This window comes from Heterodontus francisci, chromosome 4, assembly GCF_036365525.1.
Source record: "Heterodontus francisci isolate sHetFra1 chromosome 4, sHetFra1.hap1, whole genome shotgun sequence".
Classification (NCBI taxonomy): domain Eukaryota; kingdom Metazoa; phylum Chordata; class Chondrichthyes; order Heterodontiformes; family Heterodontidae; genus Heterodontus; species Heterodontus francisci.
The window spans coordinates 42559656-42582736 of NC_090374.1; the positions used below are offsets into that span (position 1 = coordinate 42559656).

Consider the following 23081-nt stretch of genomic DNA (forward strand, 5'->3'; position numbering starts at 1 on the left):
CACTCACTTCTGAGTTAGATGTTCAAGTCCCAATCCAGAAACCTGAGCACAAAATCTAGGCTAAAACTTTCGTACAGGACTCTGAGGGTGCTGCATAGTCAGAGGTGCTGTATTTTTGGATGAGACATTGAACTGAGGTCCCTCAGGAGGACTTTAAATATCCATGACACTATTTAAAGAAGAGAAAAGGAGTTCTTCCTGATGTGGTAGCCAATATTTATCCCTCAGCCAACATCACTGAAACAGCTGATCTGGTTATTATCACATTGCTGTTTGCGAGACCTTGGCTGCCACATTTCCTACGTTACAACAATGACTACAATTCAAAAGTAGTTCATTGGCTGTAAAGCAGTGGGACATAATGCGAACAGACAATGCACAGTTACACCTTCTGCTTGCACCACTTCTCTAGGTGGGCAAAGCAGATCTTGGAGTGCCCATATTTAAAAGCAGAAACAGAGCTCTGTCTATGGCCGGACATTTTTGAAGTTTAAAGAGCTGACTACCTTGATAGCAAGTACAATTTACTCTCACAGTGTCACACAATTTGATATTACCCTGTGCTTCTTGCATCATTCTTATTTGAAGTCCCCAACCTGCCCCTCTCCCAGTTTTTCAAAATGTGAAATTAATTCCTGTTTCACTTCTAATTGCAGGAAAAATGTGATCCCGAGGCCCTGAAACCTGAGGCCAAGCGATATATGGAGAGACTGCTGAAATTGGGAAGAAGGAATGGATTACACCTGCCAAAAGAAATCCAATCAGTAAGTTCAGTAGTAGAGACAATGATTATCTTCTATATTAAATGCAGACAAAGAAATGAGTTACAATTATATTAACACTCCATTAGCAATATGACATTGCACCACTAGTTCCAGCTGGAATCATGTGATGTAGATTTAGACAGATGGACAGCAAGTAAATGCAGAAGATTTGTAATATAAATTTATTAATTGAGGAAAGATTCATATTGTTCAGGATTGAATAACACCGACTAACATTTTATCCTTTCTGTACTGTCCAGGAGCTCAAAACCATCAAGAAGCAAATTAGTGAGCTCTGTATTGACTTTAACAAGAATCTCAATGAGGACACTACCGTTCTCCTGTTCACCAGGGATGAACTGGGTATGAAGCATTATTTCTGACATGCATGGGTAACTTTCTTATATGTACATATTTTATGGTGAGAAATCGTATTCTGTTTGGAGTAGCAAATCTGTCTGGTACAAAGTAACCGGATGCTTATGTCCAGACTGCTTTCCAGGGTCATTTGATTTAATGCTTCTATTTAGGATTCGTAGTTAAGTAAATATTTAAGGAAGTGAAGTAAGCTTTATAGTGCTGCACCAAATTTTCTGGGGTTTTTTTGCAGTGGTGAACTGTTACAGTAACTTGTCCTAGCTATTTTTGGAGGAAGTTGAAGAAATGCGGGGAGATAAATGGACAAATCAAACAGAAAAAGACAGTACAGAAACTCAATTTTGCCAGTATAGGAAGATTTTAAAAGGATGGAGAAATTCTACGATTAGTTGACTGTTTAAGGAATCTTATGTTGGACAGGAGAAATCCTTCACACCTGATTGCTATCTAGTAACCCCATGAGAAAGTTTGCACATGTACACATGTCGACGTGTACAAAATCAAACTCAGCTATGTCGAAACATCCCTCTCATGGTTGAATAGCCTGCGCTATCATGCATTAAGGCTTACACCTAAAGAGTGGTTGCTTTGGAGAGGTGTGACATGGTGAACGGCCCCCGTAAAACGGTAACCCAGCACGGAGGTGATGAGGGGAACAAAACAAATAAATGGAAGCCTTTGCAGCTATGAAGTTATTAGTTTTCTGGAATCATCTGCATATGTTAGGGAACATTGATTTGGAGTTAATGTGAATTTCTAAATTGTTGTTAATATGACTAAAGCTGTACGTAACTACACCACTCGTGACAAACAAAACACAAAAGTCCATTAATAGACGGTAAATTTGGATTAGTTGTTACTTATGTATTAAAATAAAGATCTAAATTTGTTCTGATAATCCAGTTTGCTATGTACAACTGTAAAATTAGTTTGGACGCTTCTCACAGGTGGCCTCCCGGATGACTTTCTTGATGATTTGGAAAAGGTTGACGATACCAAATACAAGGTGACCTTGAAGTACCCCGACTACATGCCTGTAGTTAAAGAGTGTTATGTCCCTGAAACCAGAAAAAAAATGGAAGCAGCTTTTAATTCTCGATGTAAAGAGGTAAGATGAGGTTACAGTGTTGCAAACATATTGAACAGATACCAGTATCTAGAACTCTTTCAGCGTGATTATTGTCTCACCACCTCCCCCAACCCCCACCCCCCCCCAACAAAGGTTTAAAATAGGTCTATGTTCGAGTGACTGTCCACATGATTGAAAAAGATAATTTTGGTAGCAAAATGCTTGAATTTCAATTGATACAGAATTCATAGATTTTAGAATCTAGTGAGATTTTGGTTATCTTCTGCGAAATTGAAAGTGAGATCTCCAAAAAGCTGCAAATCTGTATAAAATAATGACACTTGGGATAGTGTTGTTTATAATTAACAGGGTTTTCTTTTAAGTGTCTCTCTATATAACATGCAAATGTCACAATTTTTCCAGCTCATGGTTTGAAATTTTATCTGACAGATTTCATACTTAGCCTTAATCTATTTGTGGCTGTTAGCAGTATAACAGCTGGTCACAAACATCAATTTAGCGTATGGTAATTTTACTTAGCCTAATAGCCCATAGGGGAAACTTGTGATTCTTTATTTTAAGACATTTATTATTATAAATCACTGGGACAGGTGTCAGCCTATGTTAGATCATTGGATGGAATGCACTGTTGTGTGCTCTCCCTCCATCTTGGAACAGGGTGGCAGACTGATACAGTCTACTCACTGCTGTAAGTGCATCTATCTTCAACCTGAATGGAGATCATAATGTCATATGCTAGACTGGCTTTCACTTCTCTCTCCCTCCCCTTCCCTTACCTCAATCCACAAATTCCTGTCTGTGTAATCTCTGCAAGCCTATCAACCCTGCAAGATCTTTGTGCTCCTCCAATTCTGAATTCCTGCCCATCCCTGATTTTAATCACCCCACCATTATTGGCCATGCTTTCAGCTGCCTAGGCCTTAAGCCATGGAATTCCCTCACTAAACCTCTCCATCTTTCTCTCCCACTTTAAGATTCTCCTTAAAGCCGACCTCTTTGACCAAGCCTTGGTCGTCTGTCCTAATATCTCCTTATGTGGCTCAGTGTCATTTTTTTGTTTGATACTCTTGTGAAGGGCCTTGGGATGTGTTGCTGCATTGAAGGTGCTGTATAAAGTGTTGTTATTGAAAGGATCACTCTGCAGTGACCATAATCTTTGGGGGTCCAAATTGAAGGAAATTATTCTTGTTTTTTTAAAGAATTTTTTTAAACGCTTTGATGGCTGACATTATTTATTACTGTGTATCTTAAAACTTGAGAAAGAAAACTCAAACTTGCATTTTGAAAATTTATGATGTTGAGTCAGTGGATTTATTCTCATGGTATTTTCTTGGCAGGAAAACACAAGAATTCTTGAAAAGCTGATTCTAGTTCGAGCAAAGGCAGCAGAACTACTGGGCTTTAGTTCACATGCTGACTTCGTACTTGAGTTGAACATGGCCAAAAAAATGCAAAATGTTGTCAAATTATTAGGTGTGTTCCTTTAATTAAAATTTAAGATTGTTTCTAAGAGATATTCATCAGAAAAGAAATGGAATTTGAAATATCACAGCTGCCCGCTATCTTGCTGATAATATGTTTAACAGCTACAGTTCTTCTCTTTCTTATCATTGTGTATACTGATGTGGCAAGTGTTTGCTTTAGATTTAAAGTTCATATCAGATAGACAGCACAGTGTGCAAAATTTAAAAAAAAGAGAGCAAATAGGATCAATGTCTGTAAAGCCAAATGAGTAGAGTAAGAACGTGAAAAGTAATTCTGAGTTTGTCCAGAGTGTTCGTCTGGCCTCATCTTGATTACTGTCTACTGTTTCTGGCAACCGTATTATCAGTGAGACATCCAGGCATTGGAGAGGGTGCACTGAAGGGCAACTAAATTGCTAAATTGCTGGGATTAGCCACCCAGATCACAAGGGGAGGCAGCAGATGTTGGAGAAGTCTCAGAGGTTATCTTACTGAAGTGCTGTAATTCCTAATGGGTGTAGACAAGATAAATAACAATAGCTTGCATTTGCTAAACACATTTATTGCGGGAACACATCCTCAGGCACATCGCAGAGGCATAGTCCAGAAAATGGCTGCTGCACCAAAGAAGGATATATCAGGAAAGGTGTCAAAAAGGTGGGTTTTGAAGAGGGGCTTAGAAAAGTAGGAGAGGAGGGTGGAGAGGTCAAAGGGCTTTAGGGAAGGAACTCATTGGGTCATAGGCATCTATAGACACAGCTCACAGTAGTAGAGCAAAGGGTTTATGAAAGTTCAAAGGAATAGAATCTGGGAGGGAGGGAGTATTGTAGGGCTGCAGGGAGGGATGAGGCTATTAATGGATTTAAACATGTGGATTAGTATTTTAAATTTAGGCATTGGGTAGACTGCTAATATGTTAAGCTTAATCATAAATTTGACATAGGCATGGCCGCAAACATAGACAAGGGAGTGTGGAAAGAAAGTTTAGATTTAACAATGCAGAAGGCAGTGAGTGTAATGAAGGCTGATTGTATCAGCAAATACCAGAGATAGTTGGGTAAATAACTGGAAAAAAAAGTATGAGACCCCTATTTTGGGATATGATATTTCTGAGATACTGAGACTGTGTTGGACTTTTCCAGTTCTGTACATTCCTGTGTTTCAGCCAGTGTGTTGTGCTGCATTCATCTTGCTAGAAGTGTTGCTGCACAACAGAAGCACATAGTGGGAATTTTGATTTTCAGCCCGCATGATTTCTGCCCATTCATTTTAATAGAGAGGAAATATTATGAATCACGAACCTAGCAAGCTGAAATTCTGATAAACGCTCCCATCGCTCAATACTTTGTGCCAAGAACGTCAATCCATGAAATTTATTCTTGATGTGATCAACAAAATGTTTGGAGTGCAGTGTAATTTGTAATCGGAAATCAAACTTGTAATTCATTATCTTACTTTTGCTCTACAGATGAATTATATCAGAAATTGAAACCTTTAGGTGAGGAGGAGAGGCGCTTCATTTTGGATTTAAAGAAGAAAGAATGTAAAGAGCGAGGATTCGAGTGTGATAACAAAATAAATGCATGGGATATGCATTATTATATGACACAAACTGAGAAAATCAAATATTCCATTGACCAGAATTATCTGAAGGAGTTCTTCCCTATAGAAGTAGTAACTGCAGCATTAATGAACATCTACCAGGAATTGTTGGGACTGACTTTCCATCAGTTGGAGAATGCTCACACCTGGGATAAGAGTGTAACTCTGTATACTGTCCAGGATACTGCAACAAGTAATGTTCTGGGTCAGTTTTATCTCGACCTCTATCCGAGGTATGTCACTTAACATCTTTTAAATGTTTTATCGTGTTGAAATCTTATCAATTTCCACCAACATCCCAGACTCCTTCATCACCAACCCAGGGTAGGCCCTGTCTCACCAACGGGACAGACCCAGCAAAGGTGTCGGCACAGTGGTATAGTCAGGAACGAACAGCCCTCGGAGTCCTCAACATTGGCTCCGAACACCATGAAGTCTCATGGCATCAGGTCGAACATGGGCAAGGAAGCCTCCTGATTACTACCTAATGCTTACCCTCAGCCAATGAATCAGTACTCCTCCATGTTGAACACCACTTGGAAGAAGTACTACGGATAGCAAGTGCACATAATGAGCTCTGAGTGGGGTACTTCAATGTCCAACGCCAAGTGTCACTCAGCAGCACTACTGACTGAGCCCTGAAGGACATATCTGCCAGACTGGGCCTGGGGCAGGTAGTGAGAGAACCAATATGAGGGCAAAAACCTAGATGACCTCATCCTCTACCTGTTGTGAATACATCTACCCATGACAGTATTGGTAGAAGTGCAGTCCTTGTGGAGACAAAATCCCACTTTCACGCTGCAGACACTCAATTGTGTTGTGTGGCACTACCACTGTGCTAAATGGGGTAGATTCTGAACACGTCTAGAAGTTCAAAACTGGGCATTACTGAGGCACCGTGGGCCATCGGCAGCAGCAGAATTCTATTCAGCCACAATCTGTAACCTCATGGTGCAACATATCCCTGACTCCACCATTACCATCAAGGCAGGGGACCACCCCTGGTTCATTGAGGAGTATAGGAGAGCATGCCAGGAGCAGCAGCAGACGTACCTAGAAATGAGGTGCCAATCTGGTGAAGATACAAGACAGGAGTACATGCAAGCTAAACAGCAGAAACCGCATACAATAGACAGAGCTAAGTGATCCCACAAATGAAAGCTCTGCATTTGTATCACATCCAGTCGTGAATGGTGGCAAACCCATTAAACAACAGGAGGAGGACTCCCCATGTCTCCGTACAGTGTTCATTCTGTGCATTTGCTATCCGCAGTGCTTCTTCCTCTAATATCACTATAATTGGCCAGTGGGAATTGACATGAGAATTTGTAGCTGCTTCACTGGAAAGCACCTGAAATCTCTTTGCGAAAGAATAGCTAAGGCAGAATGAAGGTGAAATCACATGCTCATATTCTCTTTACAACTTTGTGACACAGCACATTGGAAAAGTTACTCACGTCACATTACAATTCACGTCATTAATGGCAACAGTGCAGACATGATGAGAATAATCTAGATATTTTTTGTAAAAATCATAAAAACCTTTATTTGCATCTGACTTACGTGGATCAATATTTAGATTTCAGTCAGGTGATGTATGTCACTGCCATTAGAAATAGTTTTGCTTATTACAATCAGAAAGTTGTAATCAGGAAAATGATAATTATGTGATTCATGAAAGTATATAATCCCACATAGTGGAATCAATATTCACTAGTGCAAGCAGGAAAGAAAATTTAGAGATGTGAAGAGTTTTTGCTGGACATAACTTTAAGATGTGGTTATTTATATGCCTTTCTGTACGATATGTATCTTATTACATAGACCTGTTATACACAATGAAGATTTAATTACACCTTTGAAGTGCCTTAGGATTTTCATGTACGTTGAAGCTGCTTTATATTGGCAAGATGTTATGTCAAAGGTGAAAAATATTTATTCCACTGTAGTACTGTAATATTGCACAGTAGTAATCATATGTTTACCAGTTATCTCAATTCTGATTTGATCCTGATACCATCAGAGTTCTGATGAAAGGTCACTGACCTGAAACGTTAAGGTTGCTTCTCTCTCCACAGATGCTGCCAGATCTGCTGAGTATTTCCAGCACTTTTTGGTTTTATTTCAGATTTCCAGCATCTGCAGTATTTTGCTTTTATTATCTGATTTGATCCTGTTGTGTTTATAACATTAAAATGGTAAAATCAGTTGCTCTGTTGACCTTTTGTTATAGAGATGGGAAGTATGGGCATGCGGCTTGTTTTGATCTCCAACCTGGATGCCTATTGCCTAATGGAACCAGACAGATGGCAATATCAGCTATGGTAGCAAATTTTACCAAACCAACACCTAATACTCCCTCCCTCCTCCGGCATGAGGAAGTTGAGACTTACTTCCATGAATTTGGTCATGTAATGCACCAGATCTGTGCCCAGGTACCCACTTTACACTTTTCTCAATCTAGGGTTTGGGACTCCTTCACTACATGCCAGAAATAAAATACCACGAATGATCTGGTCATTCATTCATTTGTTATTTGTACAAGATTGCTGTCACGTTCGCGGTTACTGAACTTGAAAAAGAATTCCACTGTTTGTAAAGTATTTTGAGATGTTGTGATGTTACGAATGCAAATGCTTCTCCATCTGTCCTCATTCTCCAACTTGCTGGTTATTTAGCTTAGTTAGTTTTGGTAGTAATAGCCCCTTGTAGCTAGTCTATTCAACTTCTGATCCTGCGGGATGGTATCTCCAATTTGAGTGACGTTGTAGAGGTTTTCCTCTCTGCCTAACGGAACAGTTGGTGCACTTGCTATTCAAACTTGAACCATAAGGCCTCACCGATCTTTGCCTGATCAAATTAGGATGACCCGACTTGTGTGATCCTGACCAGAGGGATCGTAAGCTCAATATTTCAATCCGGTAGTGATTATATCCCCAAAAATGGGAACATGGTGTGAAGCAAAAAAACTGAGCAACCCCTAAATGGATTAGCAGAGCCTGTGAAACAAGAGCATTGTATAAGCTCAAAAATAAAAGTGGCAGTGTGAATATCAAAAGTCCAGCTTCTGGACTATCTGCCAGGATATCTGTTCAGTATCTGGTTCCATTGTTCCAAAGCTTGCTTGCTTTGTTTGTTTGTTTTCAGGCTATTCTCACTTTAAATGTAAGATAACACTTCAGTGTTTTTCTTTAAACTATTTAAGTAATCAATGTAATTTAGCACATTGATAATTCAATTTCTTTTGCAGGCTGATTTTGCCATGTTCAGTGGAACTAATGTGGAGACTGATTTTGTGGAGGCACCTTCCCAGATGTTAGAAAACTGGGTTTGGGAGAAGGAACCACTCAAGAGAATGTCGCATCATTATAAAGATGAGTGTCCTATTCCAGACAATTTACTTGAGAAACTCATTCAATCGAGACTAGCTAATGCTGGTAAGAGGTGAATTATGCAAAGATCAGATAGTATTGGAATGCTTTTCCAAGCAGCAGTGATATTTGATTGGTATGAGGTAAATGAACATTTTCTCAGTATATGGGAAATGCTGCATTTATCATTCATCCCTAGTTGCCCCAAGAGGTAATCTGTTGCCTTGAACTGTTGCTGGCTTTGCTTGCAGTGAAGTGAAGAGGCATGCCAGGCCACTTGACAGTGAGTTAAGAGTAAACCACATTGTCTAGGCCAGACTGAAAAACATTAGTGCAAGTTTGTTTATATTCAACAATCCAACTGCTTTCTCGAACATTTTTCATGGTTTGAACTCATGTCTACTGAATTATGAGCCCAGTACCATAGCCACTGTATTATCATAGGCTAAGATCATTTAGGTGTGTTGGTATTTGGAATATTATACTTCGAAGAATTAGGTCTTCTCCAGCTGGTCAACCCTTTACCAAAATAAATCAGTCCTCAGGGTCTTAGTACATACGCTGTTCACTGTTGGGAGAAGTTTTTGTATAAATCACGCCCTAATGGTAATTGCACCTGGTGTTCTGGTTCAAAGCTATGCAGAGCACAAGATCCTCAGTCAGTGGTGGGTTAGATAATATCAATCAGGGCAAAGATATATTGCTGGAGTTGGCCTCAGTGCCTCTGGGATAGGAGGGATAAAATCAGCCAGAATTATTTCCAGTGACCCTTTGGTTGAAAGGTGTACTTTGAGTGAGGACAAGATTGGACTCATTTGTGATGCCCTTCATTTGATGTTCAGGTTTATGTATAAAGATTAGACATTCATGGAAGAGGCAGTACTTTCATTAGAACAGGGAACAAACATTTGTGAGGGGGGAATAAAATAATTAAATAAACAATCTCTTCACTGTGTAGTGAGTAGTAGTTACAGGAAAATAACATTTTGTCACCCCCCAAACTTGGTGTGTTCATCAAACAAGTAGGTTTCCAGGGCTTCCTTGATGGCTCCATGAGTTAATTTAGTGAGTTATACAATATAGGTAAGGAAGGTCCCAAGTTTGGTTCCTGGTTCGTGCTGGGTTGGCTGATACGTGCAGGTTAGCTGGAGGGGCCCAGCAATTGCCAATACCCCCAATGCCCTCATCCCCCACAAAGTTGAGGACACCAGAAAGTTTATCATGTTGCCCACTACTGACACCTCTTGGAAACATATGTCTAAGTGTCAAGTCAGAAAAGGATTGAGAATGAATACTAGACATTTGAAGCAGATTATGGGGTGGGTGAGGGGAAGGAGTAATCAATGCCTATGGTAAGGAACCAGGAGAGGAGGACAGGCAATTGGCAAGAAAGAAAATGTAGAAACAGGTGGGAAGTGGCACTTGCATTCTCAGTCTCTCCAGGATGTCAGTATTTTGTTTAGCTTAATTTGACAGTTAGCATTGTTATAATGTAATGCAGTGTTAAATTAGCTTTTAAAGTGCAGAAACTGTTACATTTGCAAATGTGTCAGCCATTCTCCACCAGCAAAACACACAAATAACCCCAAGATGAATGATTGATTGATCTAGTTTCGGTGATGTCGGCTGAGGGAGAAATGTTGGCCGTGATGCTCCTTGTTCCACTTTGAACAGTATCATGGGTGGCATCTTAAACATCTACCTTGATTTAATTTTTCATCTGAAGGATGACAGCTCCACAAATGCAACACTTCCTCAGTACAGCCTAGATTATGTTGTCAAACCTTGATAATGATGCTTGAACCCACACCTTGTGACTCAGACGAGAATGCTACCAATTGAGCTAAGATTGGATAATGCTCTTGGTATTACACAAAACAATGTTAGCTCTATCCATAGCACGGTTGCAGAATACCCAACAAAGGAGAGCTCTGCTAAAAACAACAGAAAAGACCAATCAAATACAGAAACCCCAGCAGCTCTCAAGACAAAAGTCTACGTTTGTTAAGCAATCATTTAACAAGCATTACAAACGTTATACTCTAGGGGGAAAAAAAATCTTTGTTTTGAAATACAGCTTTTCTTACCAATGGATTACTGTTCACAAGGTCATGAAAATTGATAGAATACCCCTGTTAAATGCAGAAAATTTAGAACTGTAACTCTAACTGAGCCCCCCCACCCCCCATTCCAAGAGAAAGGCTCAGATCCCATCAGCCCCAGCATTCGTAGAGACCATCAGCTACAACACATCAAAGCTTCCAGTGTTTACCTTTCTCTTGCATTCTGCTACAATTGGTCAAGTGAATGAATTGGGATTCACTCTGGAATAAGAAACTCTGAAAATCCTTACAGATGCTGTCAAAGGCCTATTCAGCCTAAATCAATCTGATTGGAAGGGAGCACTTGGAAATGTATCAATATAGCCTGTTTTGTGGCCTTTAAATGAAAAATAGTGAAAATAAGTCCAAAAAAATTATGTTCTTGCTTGGGTTTTGCAACAACCTTCCTTCCCCAGATCTATTAAAGCCAGACTCACAACATTATTTGGGTTATGGGAAATTCTTCCAAATACTTCAAAATTTTACTTTATCTAGAATGTTCACTCCCTTGAAAATGTCAGCTCACTTCAGTTTTCATAAGCTTTGATAGATTTTATTGCCTCGTCTCACCTTCTTATCCAGTTATGTGGGTAGTGGAAAATAATCTTGACGTAAAAAAGAACAGGCAATCTCATTTAAATGTTTTTCTCTCACTCTTAAATATGTTAGGATTCAACCAGTTAACACTGACTGTTATACCAAGCCGTATGGGAGAGACGGCAGTGTTTAACTGAGTCATATAGGGGAGAAGGCAGTGTATGACCGAGCCATATAGGGGAGAAGGCAGTGTATGACCGAGCCGTATAGGGGAGAAGGCACTGTGTGACCGAGTCGTATAGGGGAGAAGGCACTGTGTGACTGAGTCATGTAGGGGAGAAGGCAGTGTGTGGCCAGGTCATATAGGGGAGAAGGCAGTATGTGACTGGGCCATACAAGGAAAAGACAGTATGTGACCGGGTCGTGTGAGAGAGGAGGCATTGTGTGACTGGGCCATATGGGGAGAAGGCAGATCTTCTGCTGTGCTAACCACTAGGACCCTGGTCATCTGCAAATCTCACTACCTTCACCAATTGACCTACTTTGACACCTTCCTGTACTTCACCTTTTATCATAGCTTCCACATAGATGTTAAAGAGCAATGGTGATAGTAGACAGCCTTGTCTTACCCCACGCCCAATTGTACCAGCAGAGAGGTAGGTTGAAAGAATCTAGTCATCTATAATTTGTGACATTTCTGAAATTGTTAGAGAGGATGAATTTTTGGCATAAATATACATCATATTGAAATTCCAAACTACAGTCCCCAAGGGTAGGACTCAATTGTGTATTCATGGCACTGCACTCTGGAATTTCAATGGAATGTATTTCATAGGCCAAACTAAAAATTCATCCCACATTGCAGATTTTAAAAGGTTTTTCCCATACCAGTATTTTGAGATCAAGTCATTTTAGTTTTTCTCTCTTGCTATGAAAGCAAAGATTGTCATACCATATGCATTGATTTGTACAGAATTTTTACATTGGTACCAGTTTGTTGTTTACGGCACAGTGGCGCAGTGGTTAGCACCGCAGCCTCACAGCTCCAGGGACCCGGGTTCGATTCTGGGTACTGCCTGTGCGGAGTTTGCAAGTTCTCCCTGTGTCTGCGTGGGTTTCCTCCGGGTGCTCCGGTTTCCTCCCACATGCCAAAGACTTGCAGGTTGATAGGTTAATTGGCCATTATAAATTGCCCTTAGTATAGGTAGGTGGTAGGGAAATATATAGGGACAGGTGGGGATGTGATAGGAATATGGGATTAGTGTAGGATTAGTATAAATGGGTGGTTGATGGTCGGCACAGACTCGGTGGGCCGAAGGGCCTGTTTCAGTGCTGTATCTCTAAACTAAACTAAACTAAACTCATTATACAAGCATTCAATTCCTGGTTGTCTACTTTCCAGAGTTAACTTAGTAATTTTAAAAAGATTGTTTAAAAAAAATCAAATAAGAATTTTGTATTTGAGCAAGGTGGGACTTTAATTATTTGTAATACTGGCTGCATCTTTCTATATTGATTGTCGGATTGAATTGTATTTAAACTCCCAAGTAAATTTACAGCTGGACACCTTTCATATTTTCAGCATATGCTATTAAGATTGAATAATGAATCCAATAAACAACAGTCTTGTATGAATAGTTATAAGAATAGATATTACGCTGTTTTAGAAATCAATTCATATTCTGGCTTTCAGATCTTAACAGAAATGATTTATAGTCTTCAAAATATAAAAACTGTGATTCTTTTTAAAAATAATTAATCAGTCATATGAAAGGGTTTTTTTGATTTCCTTGAAGGAATCCATTGTGCCATTGTTAACCAATGCTTGGAATACTTTGCCAAAGGAATAAAAGAAATCAAGTATTTACAGTTCACACAATAAAGATACTGGAACTGTTTCTACAGGAGCAGATAATTGAACAATTATTTGAAGCAGAAGAAGATAAAGGGCTTTGGGGAAAGATCATTGCAGTGGTACTTTTTTTTTGGATTGCTTTAGCAAAAAACAAATGCAGAGATGATGGACTGAATGGTTGCCTTCTGTGCTATAAACTGAAACATTGAAAAGGGTTACAGTCTCTATTTAGAAGCAGAGTTTAGCAGAAACCTCATCAGTATTAATTTTGATGATAATGGCTCTGGTAAAGAGTCTCAAATAGGAACCCTTAATAAATTGGCCTAGTGCAGACAGCATATGCGGGGAGTCTGAAGTGAGTGACATGATTCACTATTCTGTTTGCATGTGTTTGTCCCTTTAAAATAAATTGATAGAAGTACATGATGGGATAAGCATTATCTGCAATTCAGTAGAGGATTTCAAAATGATGAAGGGCTTTGAAAGGCTGAATAGGGAAAGATTATTTGCTTGGGTTGGAAAGTCAGTGCTGAGATGTCAAATTTAAAACTGGCAAGAAAGCAGATAGGCAGAATTTATTTACATGTACAGTTGTTGCAGTATGGAATGTTTTGTTACAGTGTGTAGTTGAGGCAGAGACCATTGAATCCTTTAAGGGAAACATCAATAAATATTTTGAAACAGCAAAAGATACAGTGTTATGGGAAAAGAACAGGGCAGTCAGGCTAGTGTGGAATTGCTCCAGCAAAGCACTAGCATGGACAATGGGTCAACTGGCCACTTCTGTGCTTTTATACCATTTTGTTTTGCTACACTTAGAAGCTGGAGGGAAATAAAACCCATAGTGTCAAAGCATAGGTTAATTTTCTTGGGAGTTATTGATCATTCAGGGAAGGGGTGGTAGCATAGGTGTCACCAACAAAACAATGGTAGGGCCTGCCCATTCACCTTGCTTAAGGCTTGCTCAAGCCAGTTTTGAACAAAACTCTGATTCGTGGTTGTCAGACTTTTTCAGGCTGAAGTCGCACCTCAGAACTCAGCTTCATATGTTCCTACAGTTAAGGTAAATTTCCCCTTTTTTCCTCTCTCTCTGTCCCCTTCCATTTCTGTTTTCCTCTCTTCCCATTAAGTCTGCCCTTTACACTTGTTTTTCTCTTTCTCTGCTTACTTTTCTCTTTCTATTTTGTCCTCTTGCCTTTTCTCCTCTATCTTACCTCTTTATTTCCTTTTTTGCCTCTAACATGTTTCTTTTTTCTCTGTGCCCTACAACATTGCAACTGCCATGTGGAAAGACGGCAGGTAACAGCAAGAGGAGATGAGGCAGCCAGATGGATGTTCCAGTTATCTGCGGGTTCTTAAATATTCTGATTGGGAAAATGTAATAGAACAGCTAACCTTCCACAATATTAGTCAAAGTGCAGTATTGATAATTAAGGGATACATTACATCACTTTTAATCTATTTTTCCCCCATTCCCAATCTAATTTTGGAAGAAGTTTACATTATCCTTTTTTCTCCCCTATCAGGTCTTCTAAATCTGCGGCAGATTGTTTTGAGTAAGGTTGACCAGTCACTCCATACAAAGTCGTCTGCTAACACGGCAGAGGAATACGCCAAAAACTGTGAAGAAATTCTTGGAATACCTGCATCACCAGGTACAAAACCTGCAGGCATAAAATTCAAACGTATTTTCTTACATTTGTATATCTTGGAACAGAAAAGGCATCAGGCCCTTTTGTGGTCATCCCATCCTTGGTTTCTTCCTTCCCCATATACAGATCCTTCCTTCATCCCACCGCCCCCACTCCCCCCACCCACCAGGGGAGCCAAGATAACCAGAGACCGGGTGTCAAGAATTCCCCTCGGATCCCCATATAAGCAACACCCCAGGAGGTCCTAACCTGTTAATTATTATTTAGAGTAATTTACTCTTATCTTCCACATGTTGTGGTGACATCTTTTTCCAGCAGTCTATCTATCGCCTTGTTAAAGGACCATTAAGAATCACTATTCACATTTTTTTCTGGCAGGTGGAATCTATAGTTAAAGATAGTGTGATGAATACAAATCATACCTATCAATAATCCAGAGCTGAGTACTTTCTGATGGTTACTAAATCTCATCCTGGAAGCACATTTCCTACAGTGTTGTACTATAGCTTCTGCTGCAGTCAATCTTAATAAAATTCCCCACTTATTGTATTACATTTTAAATCACAATTCACTTAATTTAAAAAAAAAATTATCCTATTTTATTTAGAAACAGGACCTGTTTAAAATGTCTTCAATAGGTTTCCCATATGACAGCCAGCCGGATTGACAGGCTGTTGGACTGGAGCAGATTAGAGGTGGATCTGACACTGCGGATGAGAGGCTGATGGGGGGCGGGGCGGGGCGGTCCGATCACCCAATGGGAGTAGGGGTTGACCGATTGCAGGGGGTAAACAGAGAAGCTTGGTGAAACACTCCTGCTTCTCCTGGCCTACAAGAGTGCTGTAAAGCCACTTACCTGATGGATCATGTCCTTCTCACCTCCCTTCAGCAACTGGGTTCCCTGATGCCCAGAAAACCCAGCCTGCAGGTGTTTAAGTAAAAGTTTACTTAAATTGGAGACATGTAGCTTCCTTAAACTGTTTTCGTGATCAGTCCACCTTCTGAGTGCTGGTGGGTCACACGCATCCCCAACCCGCCTTTGTTAAAACAGGAAGTGGATGGGTTGGGGCCGGGTTGCTCTTTATTTTCATTTTTAACCCTAACCGAGCTACGAGGAGGGGAGGGGTTGTTAAAATTCCCTCCATTTGTCACAGTTAAATTGTGCAGCAGATTCATTTTTCTTGGAAATGGAGGACAAGATTTTCCTCTTCGGTGGTAATGTCATCTGAACGGTACCTGCCAGGCTTTGTGCCCACCCATGATTCCCAACACTGACTCTGGATTTTGCTAGCTCAGCTAATTCAGATATTATTGAGCTCCCATTGAATTTCCAGTGGTACCAGGAAGTTAGTCACTGCTGGGGGGTGGGGGGCGCGGGGCGGATGAATGGCCCTACAGCCCTCAGGCATTGGAGCGTAGTTGGCTGCTTCAAGGAAGGCTGAAGGTGACAACTGAATTTTCCTACACTTTTAAATTTGGCGTGCTGCTGAGTGCAGTCAACTATTCTCTGATTGTTTGCTTTCAGCTTGCTATCTGTTTCAAAGTTAACAGCAACCTTAGCAATGCTGGATGGCAGCTCACAATACCATTTCTAATGGTCAGTATGACTACAGCATTAATGTAGGAAATTGATCTGTTGAACAATTGTCTTCGTTAATCTGCCATTTAATTACATGTCATTTTGCAGAGAATGACTCTTTACCAGCAATCTAAGCAGAACATAAGAACTTAAGAAATAGGAACAGGAGTGAGCCATATCGCCCATCGAGTCTGTTCCACCATTCACGAAGATCATGGCTGAATTTTTACACTAACTCCACTTTTCAGCCCAATCCCCATATCCCTTGATTCCCATAGTGTCTAAAAATCTATCATCTCAGTCTGTGCTTTTTTTGTTTGCTCGATTTGTTTTTCAGGAACAAATATGCTTGCTACTTTTGGGCACCTGGCAGATGGCTACGATGGTCAGTATTATGGGTACCTATTCAGTGAAGTTTTTTCCATGGACATGTTCTACAGCCTCTTCAAAAATAATCATATCATGGATCCTATGGTAAAACATTTCAATTCTTTTTTCGTCACTGGCATTCTGTTGAAATAAGTATTTGGGTAGCTTCAGATTGTCACCAGAATAACAAAACTGGATATCATTGAGCAGTTACTTATCTTAATTGGTTATCTTCCAAATACAATATTTTGAATAGCCCAAGTTGTCAAGAGGGATAAAAATCATCAGGCAAAGCCCATTTTAGGTTTTTATACCCACGCTCTACATGTCAGGTGACCCTTCTCACATTACAATTCTTCCACGGTGTCTCGTGAGTTGGTTAGACTTCAGGCAAGCAGGGCTTATCAATTTTAAAAGCAAAATGTGAAACTTGTAATAAGGAATATGTATCGAAGTCTTGCAAAACTATTTTTAATAATGTAATTTAAAAAAAGGGAAGCCAATCATTTCTTAGAATCTTGAGGAGAAACAAAGGTTTTACAAGCAGCTGCCAAGCTACAGGGGAATGGTTATCCTCTAATAGACATCAGGATATGCCTATTTATATAAGTTATAATTATGTTGTGCACCATTTTACCCTTAGCAATAAAATTATTCTGTGTCACATGATGTAATACTGCTGTTCTTAGGTCGGAGACAATGCTGTTTAATATCATGACCAACACCAAGGGAGATCCACTTTTTAAAAAATTATGCGACAGCCGGCCTTGGTGTCTGCAAGGAGGGTTATTGATCAACAGTATCTTGTACGAAGCCTCTGTACCCCATCAGTCATAATGACTAAATTTGCTTTGCACATCCCCTCAAATCCTTAAGAAAAATGGTTCTGTAATCCTGCTTTTCAGGATAGCACCATTTTATTTACTTCAATAATACCAATTCAGCTGTGCAGATTGGAAAGAAATATTGTCCTACTACGTTGATTGAACCAGAATACTAGAAATTTTAGAATGTTGAGGCAATTATTTGTATCTTCAGGAACTCCAGCCTGCTAGTTTCATGGCTGGTTGAGTAAATCAAACAGTTGCCACTTGGTGCGAAGAGAACCATCTCCTCAGCTACAGGTTTTACTGCACACATTTCCTTGTAACTTCCTGGGCTGCTTCAGCCAACGAACACTGTGCCAGCAAGAACTCCAAGTAGGTAGAAAATAATAAAATGAAGATACATTAGATACATTTGCTAGTGTCTTTATCATTTTTGACTGATATCCTCCACATTCATAAATTCCCAGCATTGGATCCACACAAGCCATTCTTTGCCTCTTTGTGTGAGTAGCCCAGGGTAAGGGCAATATCTAGAGATGAGAAGCTTTTAATGATTACTAATTGTTGGCACACTTTGAAAAGTAACTAAAGTATACTAAGGTTTTCCTTTTTGCATCAATAGGTTGGTATGAAGTACAGAAACTGTATCCTCAAACCGGGGGGATCATTAGATGGCATGGATATGCTCAAAAACCTCCTTGGACGGGAGCCCAATCAAAAGGCTTTCCTTCTGAGCAAAGGATTGATGATTGATCAACAGGAAAGTGCTCCTGTTAAAGGCTAATTTTCTGCACCGAGTTAGATATATGCGCAGATAATTAGAGGAACATTGCACTGATACTACTATGAAAGTTCACCCCTTAACTGTATTATATACACTATCTGTGGAAAGAACAATGGATAACTGAGGCTTATGTATAAAGTAATCATTCAAATTCAAATAAAGAGATCACAAAGCTCAAGTTGCTTTTAATGGTTATCCAAACAAAAAAAAAATGTATTTTTAGCCATGTAATCACACCCGTAGTATCTTGTTTCCATACAGTGGTTTCAGTTCTGTTTTGTCCTTTTGTTGGCCTGCAGCAAGCATCCTGGCATATGCAGCAGTAAATAAAGACCATGTTACTGATGAGAAAAGCCAGATGGAAAGGTTAACAATTCTGACCTCCATCGCTGCATGTTTATTGAGTGATTAACAGTTGATTACAAGTCCAGTCAGTGTATTACACAAATATTTTCCAAGAAATCCATTATATGGATACATATTTTATTCTATGGTAGTGTTATTTGCAAAAGAGACTTTTTATATAAACTTTGTTTTTAAATATGTTTGCATACTGTTGCAGATTGATCTTACTTGAGACATGAACAGGAAGATACATTTGATTATATTGAGTCTGAGCATGATTGCACATATGGGTTCAGCTTTATGCCTTCATTAGTCAGGTACAGGTGCACTGGCTACCTTGTTGGGTTGAGTCATTTTTCTGGGAAAAGACAGTGATGTGAAACCATGCTCCAACTTCCTCGGCAGGCATATCTTGTGTGGGTGGTGAGAGAAGACATGTGATATGGGATTCCAGGGCAGAGATCCAAACAGCTTAGAAATTTCCAGGGACAAGTTTGAGGTCTTTTTGCTTATCTTGAAGCAGCTTCAAGATAACAAAAATAAGCAGTTGCAATCTAAAATATATAAGATAAATATATCTGATTTATTATGGAAATCTTCAGGCTGTAGCTTGGCTTCCTGAGTTGGGTTTGCTCTGGAGCAGCTGTCAGGCCGCTTTAAAGTTGCTCCCTCATCCCATCAAGCCACTTGGGTGTACAGGAATATTTACTGCAACCCATTTGCAACCAAGTCACTGGGGTGTACAGGAATAGTTACAGTAATTAATGCCACCAGAGAGGTCCAGCCCTACCCAAAGATCCCCATGTCAGCAACAAAGTTGATGGTCGTTTTAAGATTAAACCAACCCAATCCAAATGGTTCTGCTTATTTAGCAAATTATTAGATTATGAATATGAAGAATAAAAGTCACAGATCTGCCTTGGCTCAGGATAAAGCATTTCAGTAAATTCCAATGTTTATTGATTTAATAATGCATATTTAAACAAGGACTTTGCCAAAGTCAAACTGTTATTAATAACAAACGGGAAACATGCCTACAATAAATAATTGCCTTTAAGTCATCAGAAAGTACAGTATTTGTGGCTGTTTTGAGGGTGGGGGGGCGTATTGAAGTGGGTGGGGAGAGAAACTTGCTTAAGGGTAAGGCATTTATTGCCAGAAAACGGCAAGTTCTCTACTTCATAATTTAGAATTATTGCTGCTTATGGTACCAATATACTTTTAAATTCTATGCTTAAGCTCATAAAAACTCATTTTAAAAGGGCAATTGCTTTCACATGAATAAGATTCAGATTTCACGCAGAATATGGGGCAGGTCATTTAAAACTGAGATGAGGAGGAATTTCTTTTCTCAGACGGTGGTGAATCTGTGGAATTCTCTACACCAAAGGGCTGTGGAAGCTCAATCATTGAGCATGTTTAATACAGAAATCGATAGATTTCTGGATACTAATGACATCAAGGGATATGGGGATAGTGGGGAAAATTGGCATAGAGGTAGATGATCAGCCATGATCTGTTTGAATGGTGGAGCAATCTTGATGGGCCGAATGGCCCACTCCTGCTCCTATTTGCTATGATCCTACATGAATAAAAGGGAGTGGTTCATCTACAGCTGTTGCACATTAATATTGTCTCTGTGCTTGCACTGATTTTCTTGCTCGTAGATAATGTACTTAGTCGCCAATTGTGAACGATGAGAATTCCATTCATGAAGAATCTGATTAGAACGTTGTTTGTTTTGGTCTACTTCATAATATAAGAAGTAATACAATGAAGTAGTTTGGGTTTACTATTTACAGACTTGGTTAAACCTGGTTAAGATCTATGCAATGGCGTCTATATTGGTTATCAAATTTAGGACTTAAAACTGTTTATATATTTCACTATTACTGTTTTCCCATGTTTTAAAGGAGTGGGGGAAATACCAATCCAAGATTATAGATAGAAGGTTAGGCAAGTTCTGGCAACAGGATGCATATATGCATAAATTATATACATTTATACATACGATGTTCAAACCAAGAGAAAGCAAAACAAAAAATGCAACATAAATTTATTTGACAGCAGCTTCTGAACCTATGACCTCTATTGCCAAGGACAAGAGCAGCAGGCACATGGGAACACCACTACCTGCAAGTTCCCCTCCAGGTCACACACCATCCTGATTTGGAACTATAATGTTCCTTCTTCAACTCCCTCCCAAATAGCACTGTGGGTGTACCGACCGATATCACATGGATTGCAGCGGCTTAAGAAGACGGCTCACCACCATCATATCAAAGGCAATTAGAAATGGCAACAAATACTGGCCTTGCCAGCAACACACACATCCCATGAATGAAAATAAAAACGGTGTGCCGTATAGAAACAAATGCCACACATTGTCATATTCTGAATGATGCAAACTATGTACTTTATATAATGTGTCTTGTGGAGCTAATAAAGGATTAACCTGACCGCCTATATTTTGTGCTCTTGGTCAAAGCAGAAATATAAAATTACAATGAGTGAATAATCTTATTCTGCTTGTAGGATCCTTTTTTTTTCTAATTGTTTCTTTGGTAACACAGTTATGGACTTTTTGATCCAACTTTTAGGTCAATCTCATGGGGGATCTCACTAACGAGGATAAATAATTTTATCAAAATTGCCTGTCTTTCTAAGATACTGTTGTTTCCTACTCTTGCTCTCTGTCTTTGCCTTTGACTCTGTCTTTCCTCTCTGACTTGATAGTTTATCATTAAGATGTCTTACCTGCTACATGTCTTCGACTTTTTTTAAAGTTTTTCCCACTCTGCAAGTTTTGTTTGCACATGTTCTATTACTAATGTCAATTTCTACCTCTAACATGTTTTAAAGCCCAAGGCACCCAGCAGGATGATGACTAACATGCATTTGGATTGGATCTGTGTACCCGGATTTGGTAGGGAGAGGCTGCAAGTGAGAAAGTGGCTGAAGGTTATGGAGACAGGAAGAAATGGAGGGGGACAAGATAAGTGGGCTGGAGGTTGGGGGTAGACTGGAGTTGTGGGACACTTGGGAATAAGATCTGTGAGCCCTAGAACTTGGGATCATTTGGTGAAACTGAGCTTTTGGACATCTGTGCAGAGTGTGCCAAAATCCACAGGTAGCGACTGAACCAGCAAAAAATCAGTGGCTCTGTTCACTGCCCCCATGATGGAGTCTTGAAAGGTCACTAGTACAGGGAGAACAGGAGACGATGGATGACAAATACATAGGCCCAAAAAATATCTGGACCTAAAACTCAATTTTTTTTTTCTGATGCAAGAGCAGTTAGAAAGCAAGCCTAAATTCCCTGAAGGAGCAAATAGTGCAAGAGAAATTCAGACAAGACATTGGCAGAGTAATTTTTAATGCTTCTCTATGAATTACAATTTTTATGACATTCAGTAGAGTTGAGTGAAAGAAATAAATGCAAGGATTTGATGGAAATGATAGCAGAAAGAGTGAGCAAATGGTGAAACATTAAGAGGCCAACGATAAAAGCAAGAGAAATGGTGTCAGTCAGTGAGAGTGGAGAGAGTAAGCCTGAGGGGAAACAATGCAAGAGACTAACAGATAAAAGCTGGAAAGACAGTGGCAGAGAGACAGAGAGAGGAACGAGTGAGCCTGAGGGGAAACAGTGAGAGAATCATTGAGAGCAGTAATTCAGAATCAGAGCCAAACACTGAGAAAGAAATTCAAAAAGGATGTAATACTGCAGGGGAGCAGATTGGTGGATAACAGGTAAGTATTAGTTCGTCAATTTGTTTCATTAAATTGCTTTTTTCACTGTTAATTGACTTGATTGTAATTTCTTTTGTATTACTTCCTCAGTCTTTTAGAGGTCAGATTCTGAGAAATTAGTCTCATAGGCCGGAATTTTACAGCTGCCAAACGAGCGGGCTGGTGGCGGGGAAGGCGTAAAATTGAGTGGGAGGCAGGGGACCCGTTCCTGACCCCCTCCCGCCCCCACTGCAATTTTATATGGGGTAGGGGTGGCGGCGGCGGCGGCGGGGAGAAACAGCCCACCTGCCCCAGGGCAATCACGGCCCTTAAGTGGCCAGTTAACTGGCACTTAAAGGCCTCCTCCCGCCACTGCGGGTATTTTACCGTCAGCAGCTGGATGGCAAAAGCCTCAAGAACCCTATGAGGTAAAACCAGGAGTCCTTCTTATGGGCTGGGAGTGGGGGGCCCTCCTGATCGGGCACCCTGTTCCTCACAGAGGGCTGCCCCGAAACCCCAACCATCCCCAAAGCACAACACTGGCCCGCCCCCCCGAACCGAACCCCCCTTGCCTAGCCGGGGCCCAGCCAATTGTCCCCGGCAAGGCCCTAAAACTTAGCTGTCTTCTGGG

General features: G+C 40.1%; 1 protein-coding gene across 3 annotated transcripts in view; it reads left to right on the forward strand.

Moving 5' to 3' along the window:
* Window positions 1-19050, forward strand: part of LOC137368653 (neurolysin, mitochondrial-like) — a 30705-nt gene extending 11655 nt beyond the window's left edge. For 2 of the 3 annotated variants that reach the window (XM_068028790.1, XM_068028789.1), the window contains exons 4-13: window positions 657-764; window positions 1025-1127; window positions 2090-2250; window positions 3570-3705; window positions 5164-5530; window positions 7534-7735; window positions 8551-8737; window positions 14692-14820; window positions 16734-16870; window positions 18215-19050. In XM_068028790.1, coding sequence (XP_067884891.1) covers window positions 657-764; window positions 1025-1127; window positions 2090-2250; window positions 3570-3705; window positions 5164-5530; window positions 7534-7735; window positions 8551-8737; window positions 14692-14820; window positions 16734-16870; window positions 18215-18376 — 1692 coding nt within the window. In that variant the 3' untranslated portion in view covers window positions 18377-19050. The remainder of the gene's footprint in view (window positions 1-656; window positions 765-1024; window positions 1128-2089; window positions 2251-3569; window positions 3706-5163; window positions 5531-7533; window positions 7736-8550; window positions 8738-14691; window positions 14821-16733; window positions 16871-18214) is intronic. The other variant, XM_068028791.1, reaches the window with a different exon arrangement.
* Window positions 19051-23081: the final 4031 nt, after the last annotated feature.